We start from the raw sequence: 16,339 nt of genomic DNA on the forward strand, positions 1-16,339 counted from the left end.
TAGCTTCACTTTTCCATCTTTAGTTATTAAAGAGCAAAATATTTGAAAAACAGATCACAGTTCTTCCAATTAATTTATCCAGTTTGACAGGCAATGGTGAGAAAGATTTTAAACAGCTGCTAAGCTCTTTATTCTCTTTTAGTTATAGGCACTCAGTCCATTTTTCCCAATTTTTAGTTCAGCTTTCATCCAAATCTACTTTCCGTGTTGCAAATGAAATAAAAGACATCAGTTGTTAGCCAATAGCAAGCATAAATAAAATCATATTTCATAATTAAGGGGATTTAAAACCTATTTGGTGTTTGTACTCAAAAAATAAAATATTTGAGGAACAAATATGCAAACATAAATGTGTACTGATTGTAACTTGCTGATATGGGTTGTTAATGCACCAAACCCAAGAATTCTGTTCTTGGTTTCCGTTTAGAAAATGCATAATAATTGAAGTATAAGGCCTGTTTCTATACCTGTTAAGGTAAGTAGAAAAGATTCCAGTGCTTATAACAGTAAAAGGAAGAATTCTTCTTTGCTGGTTCTGACTAGATGCTGGTAATCACTGGGAGATAATAGATTTTTTTCAGTGATAGTTTCAGAAATAATGGAAGAAGAACAAGGGGAGCAAGGGATTAATTTATACATAGACTTAGAAAACCTTTTTGAAACCTCTCTGCTATTGTAATGAATTTAAAAGATCAAAAATAATTCTCTTGGAGTCGAAGCCCACATAGTTATTTACTGATTAAAAATAAATACTCATTATTAGGTCCCAACCTTTTTCTTTAATTTCTTGTTTTCAGTTTCTCTATTAATCTACTAACACTTATATGCAGTGTGAAAAGGACTTCTTCCTTTGCTAATTCTATCACATACATAAAATTTGTAACAATCAATGAGGCAGTATTGACTAGTACTAGATTGTCTGAAAGACTATTTGCAGTGTTAGAATTCAGCATTATGTTACTCAGTTTCCTTAAATTTATCTGAGGTTAACTGCATCCTTATTTTTTTCAGCAGTGATCGACAGCAATGTAAAAGCAGCGTTTTATTTTTAGTCATTCACATCAGATGTACATGTTTTTGCAAATATTTATAGATTTTTCCTATCACCCCACTTTATTCAAATGTTGTTGTAAGCAACTGATATTTTCTAACCCAGCAGCAAAGATTCAATGGGCAAAAGTCAAGCACAATTGCAGATTCCCTTTGACTGTCAGTGTTAGATGCAGTTGGCTTCTGCAAGCACTACCACCTTTCAGATGTCAGCCTTTCTGGAATAGCGAGTATCATTCTGAAGGTCTGCTCCCAAACACTAATGTTAAGCAACTGCTTATTTCTTCCAGGGAGTTTAATCAGCCATTTTTAACTTGCTCAGTTTGTGTGCAGTGTTGTTAGATGAGATGTTCGGCATTATGAAATTCTAAAGTTATCATACAGGGTTAGAGCAGAAGTCCATCATAGTATCCAGTCTCTGGCAGAAACCAATAATGGATCGTTCAAAGGAAAGCACAGTAAATGGTGGGCAGTCACCCAGAGGAGAGGCTGCCTTCTGCATCTCTTGACTGGAACTTGATTTATCCCCTGAAATATATGAATGAATGCGCATTCCAAATGCTTAGACTTTCTCTCCTCTTTATTAAAGGACTTGCCTGTATCTGTAACCAGTGGTAATCCCTCTTCTTCTTCTTCTAATCCTGCTGAGCTCTTTACTTCAGTGTTGTGTATTTCATAAAAAAATAGTTTTTTTTCATTGCATTTGAGCTTACTTCCTTTCGGTTTCATGAAAACTCTTGGGCACTGCTATTCAGCTCCCCCAAATAGATTGTTTTTAATATTGCCTGGTTTTTTTTAATCTGTATTATGTCTCTTCTTATAATCTCCGAAGTCCAAATTCCGCAGCCCTAGTGGTTTAGTACAGAAGACCCTTCCAGGCCTCTTCTCATTTTGCCTCTCATCTCTGAACCCTCCTACATTTCTGCCAGCTTTGTTTTAAACTAGTGCTGTCCAGCCTTTCTGCTGTCCTTTGCCCTTTTTCTCAAAAACTTATTAAATCCGAGCATAGTAGTGCCATCTGTCTCAGGATTTCCTCAGTCTTCCCATCCCTTCATCAGATACATGCTTGTGTCCTTTCCCAGAAAAGATGAGTCTGCTCCTGCCAGAAGTCTTTATGCAGCACAGAACCTGAGCTACTAGGGGACCCTCAGAAAGGAGTGACCTTAGAAACAGGTGCCATGTTGGATGAATCATGTAACAGCCCAAGGATAGACTGAGTCTATCCTAACAAGGATAGACTGAGCAAATCTTTTTTTTAGACAGAATAATCAGTAATGAACCTGACATTACAGGTTCACCATTGTTTTTTACAATTGTATTGTAAGCATTTCAGCAATACATACATCTTTCTTATTCCTTAAAATATAATGATCAAAAGTTTATCCAAAGCTCATTGGAGGAACATGAAAGCAGGATGTCTTGGATGTGGTTCTGAAGGGAGAGCTGATTCTAACCTTGCTAGATCTGTTAATCTCCCCGATCAAAATATAAAGAAAATCCTCTGGTACTCACCACAGTCACTGGATTATGATTTAAGAGGAGTTTAGAGAACTGAGCCTTAGACCAGCAAGTGATTGTATTTATCTGATTGTTTTGCACAGTTCCAGTGATGCAGGAACTAGAAGGGTCATAACTCAGCCAACTGGGTGAATTCTGCCATCATTATGCGCATACTCACTACTCTGAAGGATTTTCCAATGTGTGTCCCCAGCGGGCCATGGAGTCAGCTCAACACATAAGTGGGCTGCAAGGGCTTTGGAAGCATCCCCCTCCTGGAGGTCTGGCTGCCTGGGCTCAGAGCCCTCCTGTGGGTTACCAGGGCTCCTCATCTTTTTTGATGTCCTATCTTTACATGCTGGGGGGACGGGCAAGGAACTGGAGTTAATGGAGCCCTGAATGCTTAGAAATGTTTCCAAGGCACCGTTCAGCATGTGAGTTCATCCTTGCCAGTGATGCAGACCAGGACTCCCACCTTTGCAACATCTCACATTCCTGGCCCCCCATTCTTCCCAGTTAGCCCCTGGAGAGGGCTTGGTGGAAGAGATCTAGGTGGCCAGACACAACAGTAGGTTGGTGTCCCACTGGCTGATGCAGAGCATATGTGGGAGGGAGCTAGGTGTCACCCATCCCCAGCTGCCAGCCCTGAGCTCTTGACTGGTTGTCCCAGGCATGAACCACCTATTGAGAACTGGAAACACCTACAGCCTCTGAACTGAAAAGCTGCTACTGTCTGAACTACTGCATTTGGGCTCTGGAGAGGAAAAAGCATAGCAGCTGCATAAATATCTCTAATTTACAAGCTATTGGAGGAGGACTGAGAGCCCACCGTTAGTGGATTATGATAATATTTGTAAAAAGATTGGCATCTTTTGTGGAAGGCGGAACAAATCTATAGTTTCCTCCAGTTTGGGTGAGGGTCACTGGTGGTTTCAAGGGAGCTAGACTAATATCTGTAAGATGAAATTTGACAAGCTGTCAATGACAAAGAGCATTTTCTTATAATTTTCTCTTCAAAATCTGTTCTTCTGGAAAATAAATGATGGAAATTAAAATGAATAATTTATTATTCATTCATTTAAAAGGAAGTTGTTGGCAATGCTTTAGTCAGATGCAGCAGCTTTGGCCAGTACAGATGATAAAGGAAAAAAGGATTAGTCATCAGTACTGTAATGAAAGAAAAAGATCAAATGTGTCTTCGATCTAACTCCAGAAGGCCAATTTTTGATATGTTCTTCTAAAACAGTGGCTTGAATCCTCTTTTGATTCGCACACTGGAAAATAATTTCAGTAGAGATAGATTCTTGTATGGAATATTTAAACATATTGAATGTACGCACTTTTCTCAGTTGCCTCTTCAAAATCCATTGACAATAGTTTTTGTACCCTCAGGACTGTCCTTACACTTTGCATGCAGTTTCCATCTGTCCTGCATCTACTACATCCACAGTAGATAGATCTGTGTCTCATTTTTGCCCTCTGTTACTGTAAAGCCTCCTGGACAACCCACCACCCAAGGGCATATAACTTTTATATTGCAACAACAGAATCAGGAAGCGTCATGGAACAATCAGCTTCCTTGGGAACTGAGATATGCCAGTACATGCTAGAAATAGCGGAATCTGGGTGGCATAAACATCTGTTCACATCAGCTATAAAAATTAAGAGATTCTCCAACATCGCTGTTCTTGACAAAGGGTGAAGCACTGTGAGTCCCACTCCAACCTCCTGTGCAAATTGCCCTTCTGAACTCTCTTTTCCTCTCTTCTACACAATTTGCTTAGTCTGAGTTTCCATTTGCAAGCATTTGCATTTCTCATAGCTGTTCGTATCCAATTTGTCAATATTATTTTGACCAGAAGGTCTGACTGCTAAAGCTGACCTCACCTACTTATAACAACTCCAGCATCACGTTCTTGAAGGGCCAAAAAGATAATTGGTAACGTAATTCCAAAGAGCATGCCTTTCCATGCTATAGTAAATATGACAAATGTGATACCACAGCCTGAAAAATATTTTTTGTACCTCTTAGCTTTCAATAAATTTAGAAATATTTAACACTTCAGCGCCACAACCACTGTCTTAATTGCCAGAAGATTAACTTACCTTGATTTTGAAAGCAGTGAATATATCAGCATGTTGTTGCTTGTACTCAGCTTACTCACTTCTAAACACGCTCGATAAGATTTAAGCTAATTTATAGTTTTATGTTTTATGTCTAAGGTTACTTTAGTTCACATTGGCAATCTGGGGTGTGGATAACCTATCAGTTGCTCATATCAGGTGCTCATATACTAGAATGATAAGCAAAATTTAAAGTCCAAGAGGGCAAAAGAAAGAACAGTAAGTTTTTAGATTTTACTACATAAAGAACTTAACTGACCAGGTAAGAAAATACTTAAATTTCATGAATATAATGTCTCCGATTCACTCCCTCAAGGATGATCTGAGGTTGTCCACAGTGTCAAGAGGCTCATCTGAACTGAAGATAAGTGAAAATTAAAATTATACAATCACAACTTATTAGCTCCTACAAATGTTAATGCTGGTCATCGAAGTGCCTGAGCAGAGCAGAGCAGAGCAGAGCTGCTGTGGGTCGAGGCTGCGCAGGGAGGTCTGTGAGAGGAGAGGGAGAGCATAGATGATGTGCCAGGAAAAGGGATTATGCCTCAGGCTACACATCTCAGATGACCGGTGAGCCGGAGGGTTCTCCGCACAGCCGTGGGCTCTGTCCACCACGGGGCACGAAGGCCCTCAGAGACAGGTCTGTGCAATATTGCAGTTGGCACTGCCCCTCACTACTGCAGTGAACACCAGGGTGCTGGTATACCTCTTTGCGCTCCTTTGCTCAGCCCTCTGCAGCACTACAGTGAAGGGCAGCAAAGGTTTTAATATGACAGCGCTGCTTGTGGGCAACAGTTCCTCATTTCACCAACAAGGGCCAAGCAAGGCAGAGATATATTCTCAAGGCCACAATGACTATGGAATGGAGATTTCTAGTTCCCCACCCTGTGTTCAGTCCAGAAGGACCAGTAAAATGTGAGTATCTGCAATATTTCACATTCCTGTTAGTTGTTGGATAGTCTGATTTTGTTACAGTTGCTTCCCATTTTTTTAATCTTTGTTGACCTTTTTAATATTTTATGTTTTATTAAAGATTTTCTTCCTCAAACAGAGAAATCGCAAATACAGTATTATCATGTTTAATGTGCTAACATGTTTTTCTGGTCTGACTTTGTTTTCTTATCTACCTTAGGACATTCATTTACCCCTTCTTCACTAGAGGCAGACCTTTCCCACTGCAATTGCTTTTCTTTGGCATGTTATTCTGTATCTATAATGGCTTCCTTCAGGGGTACTACCTGATTTACTGCGCTGAGTATCCAAATGATTGGTGCACTGACATCAGATTTACATCAGGTAATTACAGCTGCAGGATTCCCAAGATCTAATCTCCAAGCAATTTGTAAGCATTTTGAATTGTGTCCCAATCTTCACTGAACATGTGAGTCAAACAAGCTGTGATAGAAATCAGCATAAAACCTGCCTGCTGGCCTAGATAAAATAACCAAATGTACAATGCCTCTTTTTCTTCTTTTTTGCTGGGAAGCCACCTTTGAAGGCACACAGCATAAGATATGAGAGCGCAGTCTCAGAACACTAGCCTTGTTTCACTGACACCACACCAGAGCATCCTGCTGCTTTGGGCTCGGGAGATGCAATCTCAGGCCTCATCTGAACAGAGATTTGCCCATGTTCGGCCAGCAACATCTACCAAGCAGTGGCTGTGTGCAAGTGCAAGCTGTGGCTTGCTTTCCCCACCACAGAGGTTTGCACTTGATGCAGCTATTCTGACAGAGAAAAGAAGGGCAAAACCCCAGCATAAATGAGACTTTAGAAACAAAGGGCTCTTTTTTTCTTGTGTAAGGCACATGAGCAGATTAGAGAGCACGCACAGTCAGGTTGTATGTTAATACAGCTCCTTTATATTCAGTAGCTTAATAGCCTAGCTGAATTTGACCCAGTAAACTCTCTGAGGGAATAACTGTGATAGAGCAGCAAGGTAGCATTACACATATGATGCCTGCATAGAGGGATGATGTTTGAATACATGTGTAGAAATGAAGGTTAACATAGAAGTCTGAGGAAATGTTTTGGATGTCACAAGGACGAAGTCACCAAGGAACTTTCTGTATGCTGTTTCTTGCTGTGGATCCAAGATCTGGCTTTTCAGATAGCATCACATTTTAAAAAACTCTGGTATTGTTTAATAACAGCTCCCATAGCACCAAAAAACCCCACCCCACCACACAATTTGCATGATAAATAGAAATACAGATTCAGTGGAAAAAAAAAGAAGAAGAAAGAAAATCAGTATAAGCAATACTTGAAATATTAAATAATTTTTAAACAAATGATAATGCTAGCAATGTATTCCTCCTCTACAGGCTCTTATCAACTTTCTGTTGCTACTAGAATTGTGAGGTTTTACCAGAACTTAGTCTTTTTTCTACATTTCATCCTAGCAGACACGATCTATCTTTCTTTCCTTACTTTCAAATTGTTAGAGATGGTTTCCTCAGTATCTAATGGGGCATGAAATGTAGGGCATGTCACCTGCAGAGTTTCTCAATCAAATGCCTCTAGTTTTGCAGCTGAACGGAGTCTGGTCAATGAAACATTCTGGCCAGCAGCTGTCAGCAATCTCCAGTGAGCAGCTAACTGCTCCGTGCATGTGCACATAGCTGCGTCCAAAGAGCCTTGCTGATAGTGGGCTGACCTGTACTTAGGTGTAGGTTCCCTTCCTGGTGCCACTAAGGTGCTGGATATGCTTTTGCTATCTGTGCTCCTGTTTTCCCAGCTTTAAAATAAGAACAGTGAAACTTGTCTACAGCTCAGCAGTTACTGTGTAGTAATATCCATAGCTGTGGCTGACTGTCATCAACGCGGATGTGGCGTATAGCTTGCTAGCAGGCTCTCCACTACTCTTTTCCACTTTTCCCTGATCTAAGAGATGCCTCAGGAAGAAGAACAAGCAGCAGCTGGCAAAGTGTTCTCCTCCAGCAGAGAGCAGGGTGATAGGGCTCTCCTCCAGTGACAGGCAGATAGCCCCTTTCTTGCCTTAAGCAAACCTTTCTGGACACATACCCACCTTGTCCTCAGCAACCTGAAATAAGCCTCCATCTCAGATCCTTTGCCTATTCCCTTACTTTTCTGTTCAGCTGCTGTCAGGATCTTGTCAGTAATCTCAGATTTTTCCAGCACCCACTTCTTTTTGATGTTTTCTTTCCCAGTCCCCCCTACTCCCAAATGCCCCATCCCATCCCAATACTGTCTGATATCCGTTGGAACTTTGTATATGCAGATAGCTGCTCAGCCTCCTCCTGGACTCTGCTGAATAACTGAGCTCAGTGATACCCTGGTAGCAGCAAATCCTGAATTTAATATCTTCTTTTATTGATTTGGAATCCTCCTAACTAACAGAATGTTCCTTTTCAGTGTTTCTCCTTACTGTTCATTATATTTTATATTTTCTCACATCTATAAAGTTTCCAGTCTTTCTCAATGAGAATTTTTTCATGTCCCTCTCAGTTTATTGCTCAGTATTGGCCAGCTGGCAATGCCTTCCCACAGTGCACTGTAAGAGGTGGGCCAATATCTCTGGTTTGAGACAATTGCAGTCTTCTCTATATATCCAATACTCTACTTTTAATAATTGTTTTTACTACAGATGCAGGCTTTTTTCACTAACTACTTGAAAGGAAGAAGTGGGTTTAGAACCCAAATGCTGTATGATTAATGTGTTTTTTTTCCCATTAACTTGCATTATTTGGGGTTCATTGAATTCACTACATTTAATTTCAGTTGCCGTCACACTGCCTGCTCACCTGCATTTTCATCTCTGAGGCATGACCTTGCTAGTCTTTAAAGGACTTTGTGTTATCTGCAGCTTTGATCATTGCTCATCCCTCTTTCTAGATCATTAATGAGCATACTTGTGGGACCCAACAAGGGACCTCGAGGCATGTGACAATTAATCTTACATTAGACAAAAAAGGGACTGTCCTTACCTGAGCTACTCTGGCTGGTGGCACTCAGTAGCACCAAGCTCTGCTCTTTAGCTGAGAATGGGGCATAGAGGTTCACCAAAGCATGATGGCAAAAAATCTGATGAACAATTACAGTGTCTACAAATCTGTGTGCAGAGATGTTTCTTGACCATTTAGTCCTTTTAGTTTCTGTCTCTGTGATATTTGTGCTGACTCATGTCCTTCTTGAAAATTGAGTGTTGATCTCTCCTCTAGTTCTGGGGCGTGCACATGTTGCATACTCCAGGGAGCCGCTCAGTCTCCCCTCCCTTAATCACCCTTAACAGCTCTGCCTTCTCCTACAGCAGTGAGGTACTTCACCCTCACATTTGACATTCAATAAAAGGTGAATAAGACCAGTTGGGAAGTCCAGCTTTCTCTCACACCAGCAGAAAGTTGCTCAAGTTGCTGACAAAACAGCGCTCTCAGGGTGGACATCTTTCTGTGCACGATTGCAGTCCACACTGAAGCTATCCAGTGTTGGTGATCCCAGAACTAATCCCTCAACTGACACAGAGATATACAGTTCATACTTTTCTAGTTCAGTAGCCTTCTCAGTAGCATATCAAAAAGCACAACTTTTGGCTTGAAAAGGAATTCATCCCATTCAGCCTAGATATTATATCTACTTGCTCTAAAAATGAACCTGACAAATGCGCTTAAGTCCATGGAGTAGGTGTAAGTGGGTTAGATGGTACCATCTTTGCAACCCATTTCTCATCTCTGTTTCTTAGGCCTTCTCTTATTTCTGCTCGGAATGGGGATCAACATTCACAGCGATCTCTTGCTGCGCCAGCTGCGAAAACCAGGCGAAGTCACCTACAAGATTCCACAAGGTATAGTTTTGTCCCTCTCTTTAAAGAAAGTAGAATTGATCATGTTTTCTGACTGAAGAACAATACATAGCAAAACAACAATAATAACAGTAATGACAGTTTCACTCAGGGACTTGGTCCCGATGTCCTTCTGAGTGGCAGGAGCTAGTAGGGGCTGACCACAGAAATTCCACAAGTGAGGAAGAAGAGTGTCTGGAAAACATGAACTGCGATGAAGAATTGTAGGAAATGAGTTGAGTAATTTAGAGAAGATTGAAGCGGAATGTGGTAAGAAGCTTTAGCTATGTAAAAGGCAGCTGCAAAGAAGGAGATATTCTTCTCCATGCCCAGGAAGAAGAAATGGACTTCTTATTTTGCAAAAGGGAAATTTAAACTGTAAACTTCAGTAAGGATGCAAGGCATAGAATTTCTATTTGGTATCCTTCAAGGTTGGGCTTGGTAAGGAAGAGTGGCCATGGGCCACAGCAGTGAATCAGGAAATCTCTAGCTCTGTAGAGAAATATGTATGGGGATCCAGGAGCTTCCTGGTTTTGGTTTCCTTGTCTCTTGTCTCCTTCTGCTGGCTTGTTAATGGATGGTAATTTCTCTCCTCCAAGTATCTCACCTCCAATACTTTACCTGCCTCTTAGAATCATAGAATGATAGAATCAGTAAGGTTGGAAAGGACCTCTGGAGATCATCTAGTCCAGCCTCCCTGCTCAGCAGGGTCACCTACAGCACATTAGACAGGGTTGCATCCAGGCAGGCCTTGAAGATCTCCAGAGAAGGAGACTCCACAACCTCCCTGGGCAACCTGTTCCAGGGCTCCATCACTCTCACAGTGAAGAAATTCCCCCTCACGTTCAGGCAGAACTTCCTGTGCTTCAATTTCTGCCCACTGCCTCTTGTCCTGTCACATGGGACAACTGAAAAGAGTTTGCCCCTGTCCCCTTGACACCCTCCCTTCAGATACTTATAGACATTGATGAGATCCCCCCTCAGGCTTCTCTTTCCCAGGCTAAGCAGGCCCAGCTCTTGCAGCTGTTCCTCATAGGGCAAATGCTCCAGGCCTCTCATCATCTTTGTAGCCCTACGCTGGACTCTCTGCAGTAGCTCCATGTCTCTCTTGTCCTGGGGAGCCCAGAACTGGACACAGGACTCCAGATGAGGCCTCACCAGGGTGAGCAGAGGGGCAGGATCACCTCCCTCCACCTGCTGGCAACACTCTTCCCAATGCACCCCAGCATACCATTGGCCTTCCTGGCCACAAGGGCACATTACTGGCTCATAGTCAACCTGTCATCCACCAGCACTCCCAGGTCCTTCTCTGCAGAGCTGCTCTCCTGCAGGTCAGCTCCCAGCTTGTCCTGGTGCCTAGGGTTATTTTTCCCTAGGTGCAGGACTCTGCACTTGCCCTTCTTGAACCTCATGAGGTTCCTCTTCGCCCAACTCTCCAGCCTGTCCAGGTCTCTCTGAATGGCAGCCTCAGGTGTGTCAGCCACTCCTCCCAGCTTGGTATCATCAGCCAGCTTGCTAAGGATGCACTCCGTCCCTTCATCCAGGTCATTGATGAATAAGTTGAACAGGATGGGACCCAGTACTGAGCCCTGGGGGACACCACTAGCCACAGGCCTCCCAACTAGACTACATGCCACTGATGACGACCCTCTGAGCTCTGCCTTTCAGCCAGTTCTCAATCCACCTCACTGTCCACTCACCTAGACCCACACTTCCAGAGTTTATCTAGGAGGATGTTATGGGAGACGGTGTCAAAAGCCATGCTGAAGTCAAGGTACGCAACGTCCACTGCTCTGCCCTCATCTACCCAGCCAGTCATTCCATCACAGAAGGCTATCAGATTGGTTAAGCAGGATTTCCCCTTGGGGAATCCATGCTGGACACTCCTGATCACCTTCTTTTCCTCCATATGCCTGGAGATGACATCCAGAATGAGCTCTTCCACCACCTTTCCAGGGATGGAGGTGAGGCTGACTGGCCTATAGTTGTCTGGGTCCTCCTTCTTGCCCTTTTGGAAGACTGGAGTGACACTGGCTTGCTTCCAGTCCTCAGGCACCTCTCCAGTTCTCCAGGACCTTTCAAAGATGATGGAGAGCGGCCTGGCAACAACATCTGCCAGCTCCCTCAGTACCCGTGGGTGTATCCCATCTGGGCCCATGGATTTGTGGATGTCTAGCCTGCCCAGAAGGTCTCTAATCCTTTCCTCCTCAACCAAAGGAAAGTCTTCCCTTCTCCAGACTTCCTCCCTCACGTCCAGGCTGCAGGATTCCTGAGGCTGCCCTTAGCAGTGAAGACTGAAGCAAAGAAGGCATTCAGTAATTCTGCCTTCTCTGTATCCCTTGTCACCAGGGACCCCGCCCCATTCAGTAGCAGGCCCACATTTTCCCTAGTCCTTCTCTCGCTGCTGATGTATTTGAAGAAGCCCTTCCTATTGTCCTTGACATCCCTTGACAGACTCAATTCCAACTGGGCCTTAGCCTTCCTCACTGCATCTCTACATACTCTGACTGCATTCCTATAGTTCTCCCAAGTTACCTGTCCCCTCTTCCACATTCTGTGTATTTTCTTATTCTGTCTGAATTTGGCCAAGAGCTCCTTGCTCACCCATGCAGGTCTCCTGCCCCTTTTGCGCACCTCTTACTCATAGGGATGCACTGCTCTTGAGCTTGGAGGAAGTGATGTTTGAATACTAGCCACCTCTCCTGGACCCCCCTTCCTTCTAGGGCCTTAACCCATGAGACTCCACCAATTAGGTCTCTGAAGAGCCCGAAGTCCACTCTCCTGAAGTCCAGGGTTGCAATCCTGCTTGTTGCCTTACTTCTTTCCTGCAGGATCCTGAACTCCACCATCTCATGGTCACTGCAGCCAAGGCTGTCCCCAACTTTCACATCTCCAGTCAGTCCCTCTCTGTTGGTAAGGACAAGGTCCAGCAGCACACCCTTCCTCATAGGCTCCTCCACCACCTGTGACAAGAAGTTATCATCAGTGCATTGCAGGAGCCTCCTGGACTGTGCCTTGCTGTGTAGTCCCTCCAGCAGATATCAGGGTAGTTGAAGTCTCCCATGAGAACCAGGGCCTGTGATCGTGAGGCTACTTCCAGCTGTCTATAGAAGACCTCATCAACTTTCTCTTCCTGATCAGGTGGCCTGTAGTAGACACCCACAACAGTGTCCCCCGTGTTGGCCTTCCCTTTGATCTTTACCCATAAGCTCTCAACTGCCACCTCCTCCTCCCCATCTAGACAGAGCTCGATGCATTCCAGTTGCTCTCTCACATGAAGAGCAACTCCACCACCTCGCCTTCGTGGCCTGTCTCTCCTAAAACGCACATAGCCATCCATGACAGCATTCCAGTCATGAGAGCTATCCCACCATGTCTCCATGATTGCAATGAGATCATGGTCCTGCGATCGCACACAGATCTCCAGCTCCTCCTGTTTGTTCCCCATGCTGCGTGCATTGCTGTACAGGCATTTCAGAGAGGTCATCATGCCTGCAAGTTTCCCAGGAAGGGTGTGTGGGGGGTCCCCCATAGCCATGTCCCAAATGCACATCCCCAGCTGCATGCACCTGTTGGAGGCCTGCCAACCCAACTTGTGTTTTGTTGTCTACGCTGTCTCTATGACACCCCCACCTCCCCCCTTCTACCTAGTTTAAAGCTCTCTTTACTAGGCTGGCCAATCTGTTGTGTGTCCCACTTGGTAAGGTGAATCCCATCTCTCCCCACCAGTTGTTGATCTTCAAACCATGTTCCATGGTCATAGAGTCCAAAACCCTGTTGCCAACACCAGCGGCGTAGCCAGTTGTTGATTTGGAAAATCTTCCTACTCCTCCTCCCATGCCTCCCCCTAATCAGCAGGACAGATGAGAAGACCATCTGCGCTCCCAGACCCTTGGCCACCACGCCCAAGGCCTTGAAGTCTTCTTTGATTGTTTCTAGTTTGTTCTCTGTATCTTTAGCACCCACATGAAAGAGCAGCAGAGGGCAGTAGTCTGATGAGCAGACAAGCCTTGGCAGCCTTTCAGACACATCTCGCCCCCGGCAGGCAGCAAACCTCTCTAGAGCAGTGGTCAGGTCAGCAGGTAGGCACCTCTGTCCCCCTCAGCATGGAATCACCCACTACAACCACTCGTCACCTCTTCCGAGTGGTCATGCAAGGCACAGGGTCAGACAGCCCAGTTGCTTCCCTTGAGGCCAGGTCCGGATTCTCCTCATCCTGGAGCGCACTAAATCTGTTCTTCAACTGTAACTCCAAGTCTACAGGAGGATTAGGGGCCTTTCTTCTTTTTGTTCAAGAAGCCACTTGCTTCTAGCCTTCTTCGACAGTGCTGTGCTGAACCATTTAACTCTTCACAGAGTCCTCCAGCAACTCCCCTGCTGCAGGGGATTGGGACTCCAGGAGCAGTATGGTCTCTGAGTATGCCCTGTCTATCTCCTGCTCACTTTCTCGCATGTTGCGCAGTCTGCTGACTTCATCCTGCAACTCTTTGACTTGATGACACAAATCATCAACAACAGCACACCTCTTGCAGGAGGGTGGACCATCAGTCCAGGCCTTCTGGAGAGGCTCCAAGCACTCCCTGCAGCCTGAGACCTGTGGGGCAGCATCTGCTGCAAGAGGGTCTGTCTGGGTTGAAGCTTCCAACACAGCTGATGTAGCAATTCCCACAGCCACTGGCAAATGTGCTTTATGGTGAGTTACAACCGTGTTAGCAAGAGTGGGCACTACTAGTGCTGGAAAAAGAAAGATGTCCTCTTGCACCTAACTGTGCTCCTGCTGTGCAAACTGCTGTGCTCCAGGCCTGGCTCTTAATTAGACCTCTCCTTACTGCCGACTCACAGGGTACTTGATCCACGGCCTAAACAAGGGCTACCTGTGTCAAAAGCCCCAACTCCCTCTATTCAGCAGCAATGGAGACTGCTCATTAGCAGTAGCTACACCCAGCTAGAGTGAGAGATAAGTGCTGAGGCTTCTTCCAGGAGAGCTTAAGGCTTCCTGCAGTTGCCCTTGCCCAGCTCCCCTTACCTGTTAGCAGAGTCACTCTCTAGTCCCCTTGTTCCACAGGGGTCAGCAGACCACAATGTCCAACATGGGCCCCAGAAGTTCAAGGCAGAGCTGAGACAGTGCTGCGCATACTGTTGCATCTGTTCGCTGCCTCTGTTAGCTGCACTCCTGTCATTAGCAAAGATCCAAAATTCAGAATTATGCATTCCAGAATCCAGATCGTGCATTCCCCAGAGATAGTGAAGTTGCAAAATATTTTTAAGGCCAGAAGAAAATTCACTGAATTCTAATTTTAATAATTCTAATTTTAATAATTCTGATAATGGACTTCCTTATGTCCTTCTCTAAATGAAAATGAATGATTATGAAAGTGTTGGAAGATTCTGGGTTGGAATTGCCTCCAATTCTTGTACTTGTACAAAGGTCTTGTTCAAGATCCTCCTTGTACTTTGGCTTGGCTCCACCGGCTTCAGGGAAGTGATTTTAGGTTTCTTTTATGGGCTCTAAATAAGAAAGGTACGGTGCTTTGTTGCCAACTTTATGGGAAAGGACGTTTCATGTGCTTGAGATTGTGAAAAATAAATATTTTATCTTTCAATGCAGGGGGACTGTTCACCTATGTTTCTGGAGCCAACTACTTTGGAGAAATTGTGGAATGGTTTGGCTTTGCCATAGCGACCTGGTCCCTACCAGCTTTTGCCTTTGCGTTTTTTACTCTTTGCTGCATTGGGCCACGTGCTTATCACCATCACAGGTATCAAAATCCAAGCTGTTTCCTGCAGTATCTTGCTGCTTGCTCTTGGAATTGAGTTTGCAAAATGCCAGGGAGGGGCATAGGAGCAGGGCCAGAATTCCAGATAAAACTGAAATTTGATATTATGTATGGAGTTTATCAGCCTATTTGTGACTGGCTGAAAGTATAGCAGTGGGCTGGAACTCCTGTTGAGTGAAGCTGATGATAGTCATTTAATCTAACATGAGTTACACTACTATTTCAGCCATGTCAAGGCCTCCTTTTACAGAATTTTGTAATCCCTTTGCAACACTGGAATAAATATGGTCCTATGCTCTGAACTCTTAAAGTTTCTACTTTAGGTCTATTATAATCTTAATATTATTATCAGTTTCCATTTAATTAAATAATCTGGTGTAAATCTTTTGGGACAAGTCTTTTGCAGAGTAACTCATACATTACAAAATGAGATAGTTTGGAGGAGTCTTAAGGTTCTTCAGCTGAGCTGTATTGAAACTGTGCAGTTTTCTTGCATGTATGCAGTTTCACTCTTGCTTATTTTCTTTCAGGTACTATCTCAAGACATTTACGGACTATCCAAAATCAAGGAAAGCCTTGATTCCTTTTGTTTTTTAATGATCGGAACAAGGACTCTGTGTTCTATTTTTATAGAGCTTTTTTCAATTCCTAATTTTGAAGTTAGATCTGACTATAAATAACTGTTCAAATGGTAACATGGGGTTAAAACACGCAGGAATTTGAAACTGAAGTTCTTGTTTTTAAGAACAGAGGAAATCACGGATAGCTGTGGGCAAAGGACAACATGTTCCCTTGTCAGTGGCATTTTACCTGTGGAAAATGGGTATAACTCCCCTGACATCAGAGAAAAAGCATTGGCTAAAAACTGATGCAGGGAAGGAGACAGTAAGCTTGTGACTTGACAAGAGAAAGTCTTCAGCAGCCATTCCAATTTATGGTACTTCTGCAGCTGCTTCTTCTTGTCCCACGCTGTAGTGTAGCTACCCTTAGCTCTGCCAGCACTTCTCCAGGTGTTGCCGGACTGTAAACTGGTATAGAGGTCTCCTTTACCAGGAGAGGTATCCTTTATCAGCTCGGGTCATTTTTTTTCTTC

General features: G+C 43.9%; 1 protein-coding gene across 1 annotated transcript in view; it reads left to right on the forward strand.

Annotated features, from left to right (window-relative positions):
* The window catches only part of SRD5A2 (steroid 5 alpha-reductase 2), a 30,884-nt gene extending 15,041 nt beyond the window's left edge, over positions 1 to 15,843 (forward strand). The window contains exons 2-5 of the mRNA XM_062573634.1: positions 5,804 to 5,967; positions 9,371 to 9,472; positions 15,078 to 15,228; positions 15,777 to 15,843. Coding sequence (XP_062429618.1) covers positions 5,804 to 5,967; positions 9,371 to 9,472; positions 15,078 to 15,228; positions 15,777 to 15,843 — 484 coding nt within the window. The remainder of the gene's footprint in view (positions 1 to 5,803; positions 5,968 to 9,370; positions 9,473 to 15,077; positions 15,229 to 15,776) is intronic.
* Positions 15,844 to 16,339: the final 496 nt, after the last annotated feature.

Source organism: Rhea pennata, chromosome 3, assembly GCF_028389875.1.
Source record: "Rhea pennata isolate bPtePen1 chromosome 3, bPtePen1.pri, whole genome shotgun sequence".
Classification (NCBI taxonomy): domain Eukaryota; kingdom Metazoa; phylum Chordata; class Aves; order Rheiformes; family Rheidae; genus Rhea; species Rhea pennata.